The sequence below is a fragment of the Silene latifolia genome, chromosome 5, assembly GCF_048544455.1.
Source record: "Silene latifolia isolate original U9 population chromosome 5, ASM4854445v1, whole genome shotgun sequence".
Classification (NCBI taxonomy): Eukaryota; Viridiplantae; Streptophyta; class Magnoliopsida; order Caryophyllales; family Caryophyllaceae; genus Silene; species Silene latifolia.
The window spans coordinates 14,406,493-14,416,997 of record NC_133530.1 but is presented as its reverse complement, the minus strand read 5'-3'; the positions used below and the strand labels follow the sequence as shown (position 1 = coordinate 14,416,997).

The following is a 10,505-nucleotide window of genomic DNA, read 5'->3' as shown; positions in this document are numbered from 1 at the left end:
TCCGTCTGAAAACGGGTTAAGACGTTGATGGTTTCGAAGTAATAGACGTGTTTTTTGATTTAAACTTCAATACGGAGATGAATATGAGTGAATTTTAATATAGAATAGAAGAAATTTAGGGGATAATGCTGTAATTCGATGGTCAATAATGGCTATTTCGGTTACGGACACAGGTATACGAAGAGGGTTAAGATTAAGAGTTGTTTTTTGTACTGTTTTATGAAATATAATCACTGTGGGCTCTGATGAGTTTGATAACCGAAACATTATAAATAGTATGCAGTAAATAAGAGCTTTTAATGAAGTAAACCGTCTGAACTGAGGAGGAAGATGAAGGAACAGAGGTATAATGTTTGGGTAGCTTTAGAAAGGCGGTTAGTCAATTAATTAGGCTAGCTTTCCTTAAGAGGCAGGAAACTTAGGATGGCATTTTACGTGGATAAAACGTGGAAAGTAGAAGTCTAGGTGGCTTTTTTCAGTCCTACGTGGATTTGTCCGTTTGGCGTTTAATAGCCATTTTAGATGAGGCTTTTAATTATATTTATAGATAGTATTAGCAACCAGTGTACATGCACCGAAAGCAAACATGAAGGCATAGATTACACGGTAATTTTTCGACCCTTTATTATTACAGTACTTTATATATATGGACAACTATGGTCCATGACTTTACTGGATAAGTTTAAAGTCCGCGATAAGAGTAGCAATGTCTGGGACTGTGTCACTGATGTTGCCGTCAGCACGTGTCTTCGTAGCTGCGTCGGTGGAAGTGTCAAAAGTTAATGCAGTGTCCAACTTTTGCTGAATTTGATCAAAGGTCAGATTGGCAATGACTTGTTTTGCGCCACATACAACATACACCTGCATTTAAACCAAGTAAAAAAAAATTAAAATGATCCAAGGAAAATAAACTGCAACCTAATAAAATGATTAATCAACTTATCATCACCAATATAATTACGTGCGTGCGTTTAAAATAATTCATATTTACCCTGTTAGGAGTCTGAGGTGATGTGTTATCTGCAGGTGCATGCCATGCCAAAACCCACGAACAGTCCCCGCCTGATGCATTTTTCCCATTATACACCACTGCCGCTTTGGAACCAAAAAAGTTTCCCTTCAAGTGGGTAAATATGGCACTGTTATTGGGAAAAATCTTTTCCGGAAAAGTGCCAACCGGAGCACCTGACCAGTTATGAGATCTAGCTAAGGTCATAGCAAAATGGGTCTGGTTATTCATGGTGGCTTGGGTACCATTTTGTGGCTGCTTGACTGTCTTCTCGCAAACCGCGACATTTTGTTCTTGCATCGTAGCCATATCGAGCTTTAATGGTACATATTACACAAGAATTTTAATCACTTAGTTTCATTCAAAACAATGAAAGTAATAAAACCAAATCAAATAGCAAGTAATTTATTTTAAAAATAACAACAATAATTAGTTTCATGCACCAAAAAACTTCATACCTTGATATTTGTGAAGATGTTAATAATTTCAACGTTGCGTCTCGCTTGCCCCAACCATACTACCACCTAAGCTATTTATATAGTATTCGAAAACATCTATGCGCAATAACGGATATAAAAAAAGTAGATTCATTATTCTAATTTACACCATAGCGTAAGAATTTTCCATCACCTCCTTTAAACAAGAATCATATTCTTCGTTTCTTTTTTTTGACTAAATAGACTACGTTATGATAATCGTAAAAAAATGGGGACTCAAGTTAAATAGCTAACACTTATTTTCTACATACTTTTGTAAGTACAATACAAAGAGTTGTGCAATCATTAAACGTGGTAATCCCTCCATCCCGATCATTTGCTACCTTTGAAATTGGCACAAAGACCACGGAAAGAGTAGGGGACTATTTGTGATAGAACTGGGAATCAACAAGAACTGAATATATAATACATTGAACATGCATGAAAGCAAAATTGTTGTCCAAAGGAAAATCCTATAGCTAGCTGGTGGCTATTAATTTGAATGTTCACGAAAACTAAACAGAAAGATCATCATAGGCTTATAAATCATCTATGTTCCTAGTTATCGCATACAGCTCGGTTTTATCCTCTTTTTAACAGGATATATTTTGTTTTGTTTCATAGTGTGATAGTTTTTGCATATGTATTTTCTTTTCTAATGAAATACAATGACATGACAACATTATTTATACAAGCTTGACTAACAAAGCTAAGAGCCTAAGAGACCTAAACCTAGCCGCAACAAACAATCATTAATGGAGATTGAGTACAAGCGAATTACGAAAAGTTATATGGACATAAATTATTAAAATAAACAAAAAGATATGAAAAGATAACTCAGAAGATAATGAAGATATATTTTGAATAATTTGTGGGTATTATTATTGAGTGACAAGTGGACAATAAGTAATGAGGGTGATCACATTACCCTCCATAAATATTTCTAATGTAGAAAGATAAATAAATGAATGAAACACACACAAATGAAATAATTAAGTAAATAAATGACTACGACGTATAGCATATTAATCCAATTTTAAGATAAAATGAACTTCGTTCATAAAAAATAGAGTTGAAAATTTGTTAGATGAGTTACCCTAGAATTTAAGAAAAAAGAGTAAAACATAACTCTCTGGAAAAGGATTGTGGTGGTGTGTTGGTGACTTGGACTATAACAAGCAAAAGCTTGTATAATTTTAATTAGGACATCCGATCCGGACTATTCTAAACCCACCTAGTAAAACTCAAAATTTGGTTGAGTAAACCGAAAGGCACGACTTCAGGTTAAACTTATATCTGAATTAATTTTCTTTGTACCAATCAAAACAAAACCTAAATCAGCCAGCGACACAAAATTGATTCACACGGATGGATTCCCCGATAATGCATGTATAGGACTAACAATGGTCTAAAGTTGATTTTAATTGTTAATTAAGGGGTGTTTAAGGGGTCTTTGTAATTTGGTAACCCCTCTAAGTACGGTTACATAAATCATGTTGTGTGTGCGATGAACTGATATATAAAAAACCAAACAACACATGCAAAGATATTATACTACTCTAAGACGTTAAGTCTACCATTAATATGGGACTTCATATATTTGACGTAGACCTTTTTAGGACCTTCGTAGTTATCTTGAAGGTATAATGACAATAAGAAATTGAGTCTTTAATTATTCAAGTTGATACTTTGACTAAAGGACGAGACTCATTGCTAGCTTACCTTACCTCGTGTCGAAATGATAATAAGCAACTCGAACAAATTGCTATGTTGCTTAGTGATGAATGTAGTCATGCTAAATCCGTTTTTGACAAAGTAGGCAAACTAAATCTTGACCATCTTGCTAAAACTGAAACATTGACCAAAGAGTTGCATGATGAAAAAGAGTTTTATAGGAAATGGGAAGGTAGCCAAAATATTTTAGACTCGCTCATAATTGAGTCCCAAAAATCTAAAGAAAAACCTGGACTTGGTTTCAAAAGCAACAGTTTAGTGAACTGTAACTTTCGAAACCAGGAACCAAGCAAGACTGATTTTCGACGGAGAAAATATAGAGGCCTTCCTGAGTATATTGTTTGCAACTTTTGTGGTAAGACTAGTCATGAATTTAATGGTTGTCCTAATAGATTAAACGACTTAAACAAGAAGATCAAGGTTTCTAAAATGGTGTGGGTTCGCAAAGATTTGATTAACAATGCAACTCACAAAAAGGGATCCAAATTCGTTTGGATTCCTAAATTAGTGAGAGACAGCAACAATTAGTACTTGGACAGTGAATGTTCAAGTCATATGACGGGAAGTAAAGACCAAATTATCTCACTAGAAGCCTACAATGGTGGCACCGTGACGTTTGGTGACAATAAGAAAGGTGAAATTATTGCAATAGGGAAGGTTGGTAAGTCATCGTCACAATGTGTCGACAAAGTGTTGCTTGTGAAAGATTTGAAGCATAATCTCTTTAGCATATCTCAAAAGTGTGATAATGGTAATATCGTTGAATTTTGTGCTAGTGAATGTCGTGTTCTAGATGGTTATACAAGGGAAATTGTTTTAAAAGGAAAACTGTTAAAGATGTTTACTTGACTAATCTTTTTGCATTGTCTAGTCGTACCATGTCTTGTATGGGTGCTTTGAAAAAGAACGACCCATGGCTTTGGCATAAAAGATTAGGTCACGTAAATGCTAGAACATTAAACACCCTTAAGCGACTTGACCTAGTCGACGTCATTCCTAACATAAAATTTGACTTTAATAGCTTGTGTGATGATTGTGCTAAGGGAAAACAAGTAAGAAGCTCATTTAAATCCAAAAAGTTTGTTAGTACATCTAAACCTCTTGAGTTACTTCATATTGATTTATGTGGTCCAATGCGTATTAGAAGTAAATGAGGTAGTCGTTTCTTATGTGTGATTGTTGACGATTTTTCACGATTTGTTTGGCTTCTCTACTTTAGTTCTAAAGATGAATTATTTGATGAATTTTTAATTTGGTTGAAAAAGGTCCAAAACAAGTTTGATAAAAAGATCATTTATTTGAGATCCGACCATGGAACCGAATTTGAAAATTTCTCATTTATTACTTATTGTGATGAGCACGATATTAGCCATAACTTTTCCACGCGTGCTACACGTCAACAAAACGGGTTGTAGAGCGTATGAACCATAACACTTGAAAACATGGCAGGACTATTCTCATTAGTAGTAAGTTGCCAAATAATTTTTGGGCCGAAGCCGTCAACACATCATGTCACATTTATAACCGTGTTATGATCCGAAAAATGCTAAACAAAACACCCTACGAGTTGCTTAAAGGAAGAAAGCCTAATTTATCCTATTTGAAACGTTTTGGAAGAAAATGTTTTTTTCACAACAATGGAATGGATAATTTGGGTAAATTCGATGCTCGTAGTGATGAGACCATATTTGTCGGTTATTCGGATCATAGCAAGGCTTATAAAGTGTATAATAAATGAACCATGAAAATGGAAGAAAGTGTGCATGTCATATTTGATGAGTCTAGTCTTTTTCATTCTAATACACAGGAAGAGGATGATGAAGATGATGAGGACCATGAGCTTGGAATGATCCGACATGACATGGATGATGTACATGAGGAGAACGAATAAGAGGAGCAGAATCAACAGTCGGATCAACTGTTGATTGAAAAAACTGGCCAAGAGACAGGGGGAACATAACCACTTGAACCACAAAATGAGGCTACGACATCCAGGGGGAATGAGGGTACACTTGAACAAAACGAACAAACAGAAATAAACCCTCAAACACAAAATAAACCAGAACCAACAGTTGAGTTAACTGTTGAGTCAGAACCCCAAGAAGCCTCACCATCCTTAATCATAACAAAGAAGTGGAAACACCAAAAATCCCCCCCCCCCCCCTTTCAAACTTGATCAGTGACTTGAATTCGAGAAGGAAAACAAGATCGTCCCTCAATGATTTCTTTGCATTTCATGCGTTCCTCTCACAAATTGAACCGGAAAACATCACCATGGCACTTGAAGATCCGAGTTAGGTGATGGAGATGCAAGAGGAACTTAATCAATTCAAAATAAATGAGGAATGACATCTTGTTCCTAGACCTACTGGTTGTACCGTGATTGGTACCAAATGGGTCTTTCGCAATAAGCTAGATGATTCGGACAATATCGTAAGGAATAAAGTTAGACTAGTGGTGCAAGGATATAAACAACAAGAAGGTATTGATTACAATGAAACCTTCACACCAGTAGCTAGGCTTGAAGCCATACGTATGCTAGTAGCTTTTGCAGCTAACAATAAAGGCATCAAAGTTTTTCAAATGGATGTCAAAACGGCTTTTCTAAATGGTTATTTAGAAGAGGAAGTCTTTGTGGAGCAACCATCAGGTTTTATGAACAATGAATTTACAAACCATGTTATTAAATTGGATATGGCGCTTTATGGTTTAAAACAGGCTCCAAGAGCTTGGTATGATCGCTTGTCAAAATTTCTTTTGGAAAATGGTTTTGTGCGTGGATCGGTTGATGATACGTCTGTCGTGTACCTATCAAAAATAAACTAAATAAACTAACTATATAGCTAGGGAAGTCAGTTCGATCTCCTCAGGGAGGCAAGATATCTGTAGAAGTCCGTCTATTTGGTCACAAATGGGGGGGTTGTTTGAATTGTTTTCTAAACTACAAAGTTTAAAGGAAGAGAAGTAGAGACAAGAGCAATAAAGGCAAGAAAATAGGATTAAACTATCAGATAGAGAAGGGACATGTCGGGAATTCGGTTCACTACGGTAGTCCAGTGACTCAGCTGTAAACAACTCAGACGAATTAATGCAAGACGGATGTGGAAAGGTCCTTTCGGTCCACTTTCTATCCTAAAATACCACTAACTTAACTTTCATCCTCGTCAAGGTAGTCTACTGTTCATAGCAGGCCTATTTAGTCCAATCTTTCGATCTAGGATTAATTTTAGCCAGATTAAAGGGATGACTCAGAAGCGTGCACTCAACTAAGTCGATGAATACAATTAAATTGCTATGGTGACAGGATCTCACAATTAATTCATCTATTTCATTTACTACATCGTCACATTCCTACCGCAGATCCCCTAATCCCAACATGCATTAAATTTAGCTACTCATATCGCTATTAATATCAAAACTAATAACAAATGATGAATTAACAATAAACATAATGAAATAACAAATAAAATGCATAAAAGTAAATTAGGGCAAAGGAATAAATGAAGTAAACAAGGAATTAAAGCAAACAAATGATTGATTATTATTAAGAGAAGAGAAAGGAATTAGAATCGTGCGAATCCGGCGTAAAGAACAATCAAATCCGAGCGAAATAAATCCCAAAGTAAAGTTACAGTAAAGAGAAAAGTAACGCAGTAATGTTGATAAACTTTGATAGTAGAAAATTAGATAAAGAATAGGTACTAATGACCTAGCTAATGCGTGCTTAAATAAGAAAATAACTAAGTTTATCGAAATAAAACAACTCACGGGCTAATTAAAGCCCACGCCAGTAGAAACCAATCGATCGAGTGGAATAAAACCACTCGATCGAGCAAAACTCAGCATAATCTACTCGATCGAGTAGAATAATCACTCGATCGAGTAACCTCACTTTATAGCACTTCTGGGTCGAGTAGAAAAGCACTCGATCGACCAACCATGGATGCAGAAACCATTCGATCGAGTAAATAAACCACTCGGTCGAGTCTTCTGTCTTCAATTCAGCTCTATCTCGTCACCGACTGCCTCGTAAACCGTGCCTTGATGCTTCCCAATGCAGTATCTCACTCTGGAAAATCCCGTCTCCTCTAAATGCATGCAAAAAGGACGAAAAAGGGTACGATTCCACTACTTTCGCGTTCATCTCTACAAAACAGACAAAACGAACCAAAGTAGCCAATTCGGGGCAAAATCCTATAAAAACAGTATAAAAATGCATGGAAATACGTGCTGAAATAGGCTAAAAAGACTATACATTAGGCACGTATCAAATCTCCCCAAACCGAACCTTTACTCGTCCTCGAGTAAACTAAAATGCAACTAATGGAACGGAAATGAAAACTCAGAGCTAGCTTAACTTGTCTACTTGAACCAATTTAATGCAACAAAAACTAACAGTTATAGCTAAGCAGTCAATACACAAACGAGTTATAAGCTGTTCAGAAATATAGCCAACCTATCAACCTTGCAAGACCAACAAAATCGGACTCTCTCGTGGTCACTCTTCTCTCATGAAGCAAAGGGTGAATGTTATATGTAAAAGAGAGAAGAAAAGACAGTCACACACCTAACTGCGACCTACATAGCATGCATGCAACAAAAATGAAAGACAATTCAAGTACTAATGCACACACTCCAACCAATAATGTCCGTCACAGCCGAGGGCTTACAAATAATATGGGAATAGTGAGGTTCAGGTGAGAAAAGGCAAAACAAGTTATGGTAATGTGGGGGTAAAAGCGTCAAGCTAGTTCCTAACAGGACCATAATAAACCATTAGAATCTCAACTAACTGAAAAACTAAGTACAAGTGCCCTTTATTTGGCACACAGCTCACTAAACTCAAACACAATCTCCTCAAAAATATGGAATAAGAATGGAGGAGTTAGACGGTCACAAACTTCCCTTTTTTAATACCGTCTAAATGAAACAACTGAAACAAATCAAACTTTTCAAACTTCTTTTTTTCTTTTTCTCACGTATCAGCTTCTTTTTTTTTCATTTCTTTTTTCTTTTTCTTTTTTTTCTTTTTTCATTTTTTTTTCTCCTTCTTCCTCTATTTACACCAACTCCATACAAAAGATACGGGCCAAACTGCAGACGGAAAATCATACCACAAAAGGACATACTAAACTAGCTTGACTAGGCAGGCTTAATTTTGGATGTAGCTAATGGGTCAAAAAGGCAAGTTTTGGCTTATGTGGAGCTAAATGGGTGAAAATTATAAGGAAAAGGGAAAATTTGCAAGCACCTCCCTGCATGTGACACCAACCACAAACCCGAATATGTGCATTTGATAAGAAATTGAATGTCATAAAAGTGCAAAAATGATGAACATGCTATGCAAGGAGTACTACTCTCAATTCCTAATGAACTGGTCATGAATGTCACCAGTTATGGGCTCTAAAACTCAGAATTTATCAAGTAGTTTGCCAATTTAACAGGTCAAGTCTAAACAGTCAGCTATATTTGAACAGAAACTCGTAGATTATGCGTATGACAAAGCTAGTAACCATCAATAAAGTGCAAGGCTCAAGTGAAATGACAAGTTATAGTGCATTATCATCACGGAAATCTACCGTTCCGACTCAACCTATATGCAAAAATAAACGTGAATATTTTTGGATTTTTTGAAATTTTTCTAATTTTTTTTGGATTTTGGATTTTTGAAATAAATTAACAATGCAAGCTGAAATAAATAAAAGTGAATGCAAAACAAATGCAAATGCAGACTCAAAAGGATGCAATACCCTCCCCAAACCAAAACGGACAACGCCCTCGTTGTCCTCCAGCATACACCTGCAGATATATACAGGGGAACGGGAATATACAACCAATAAAATAATAAAAACAATAAAATAAAGAGGAGACAAAAATAAAAGAGTAAGAGATACATACAAAATACGAACTTCCCCAAACCAGCCAGAAAACTGGAGAAGTGAGTAGACCAGTAGCTACTCATCAGCGTCGTCGTCGCTGTCGCGAACGTCCTCCACCCTGAACTCTGGATCCCCCTCCTCCTCTCTCCTCCTCCGCTCCTCAGCGCGAGCTCTCTCCACTGCCACCTCAGGATCCTCGTCCTCCTCCTCCTCAGAAGACTCCGGGTACCCCTCAGCTGGGTACCGGTAGAAAGAAGGGTGTGGCCAACCCTCTGGGATCGGACGGTGTCGCCTCATGTGGTACTCGTACAGAGGGTGCAAGGCCAGGGCGATGTCCCTCTCCATACGGGCCTGTCTCTCTGCAATCTCAAGCAATAAACCGTCATGGTGCCCTTGGTCCATGACCACGGACGCCACAAAGGGTGGAGGTGGTACGAAAGTAGCCGGTAGGACCGGTTGTGCCTGTGTCTGGTCGGTGGGTGGAGGAATAGGAGTAGGAGTAGGGGTCGGGATGGGAGTAGTCGTGGAAGGCTGGGCACTCCCTGAAGATGTGGACCCCTCTCCAGTCTCAAGTCTACGCCGCTTCTTGGCGGCTGGTAAAGTGGGAGGTGGTCGGAGTGTAAGGTGGTAGTCAGGTGGAGGTGGCAGTCGGTCGCCCCTAGCGACATTAGGCAAAGGGGCTAGACGGGAGAGAGTGTCACAGGGTAAGTCTACAGAAAAGGAACCGTCTATCTTCCATGTCTGGTAGTCTGGGGTCAGCCAATGCTGAGAAAGCATGGCATCCAGACTCAGATACCTCTCCCCACGGAGGTACAACAAGTCACGAGGCCAGACGGGGAAAAGGGCACTGGTAAGAATGGTGGCTATGCCACCGCAGGCAATAGATCCCGTCTCCTTCAGTCCCTGGGTCTGAAAGTACTGGGCGGTCAAGTAAGCAATGTTGAGGGTAAAGGGACCCTCACAGTCAACGTTCAGGTAACCGCCCAAGATGGAGAGCTCAGTGTTGGTGATGTTTTTCGGCTCCTTTCGGCCGAAAATGGTGCTCCCCATCAATCTAAGAAAGTAACGGGCAGGGGGAAGGTGGACCTGTGCGAGCTTTCGCTTGGAAAAGTTGGTCTGGGCCAAAGTCCGCCAAAGCTGACGAATGACTCTCCTAGGGGCAGTAGCGTCGCCCGTAGAGGAGAGTCCAAGTCTGGTACCAAAGTTCTCCAAAGTCATCTGAAAGGTCTGGTTGAACAACCGGAAAGACACAGAAGAAACAGTGGGGGCAGCGCCGTGTACCCCGGAGGAGAAGGTGAAGGAGCTGAGAAACTCAAGGCTCAGCTCCAGAAAGGTACGGCCACTCATAGTAATGAGTCCAACCATCCCTGTGCCACGTAATAACTCACAAACTAACTCGTAAATGTC

The 10,505-nt window shown here is 38.5% G+C and overlaps 1 protein-coding gene across 1 annotated transcript; it reads right to left on the bottom strand.

Annotated features, from left to right (window-relative positions):
- Positions 1-498: 498 nt before the first annotated feature.
- On the bottom strand, positions 499-1,516 carry LOC141655929 (jasmonate-induced protein homolog). Its single transcript, XM_074462921.1, has 3 exons — positions 1,468-1,516; positions 992-1,324; positions 499-861 (listed from the first exon to the last, which is right to left on the bottom strand). Exons 2-3 carry the CDS (start codon positions 1,316-1,318, stop codon positions 670-672), a joined length of 519 nt encoding a protein of 172 aa, XP_074319022.1. The 5' UTR covers positions 1,319-1,324; positions 1,468-1,516; the 3' UTR covers positions 499-669.
- Between the last annotated feature and the right edge of the window lie 8,989 nt (positions 1,517-10,505).

Coding starts and splice junctions, on each gene's coding strand:
- LOC141655929 (XM_074462921.1), bottom strand. CDS start 1,318: ATGGCTACGATGCAAGAACAAAATGTCGCGGTTTGCGAGAAGACAGTC. Junction 862..991: donor CACCTCAGACTCCTAACAGG/GTAAATATGAAT, acceptor GTTTAAATGCAG/GTGTATGTTGTATGTGGCGC.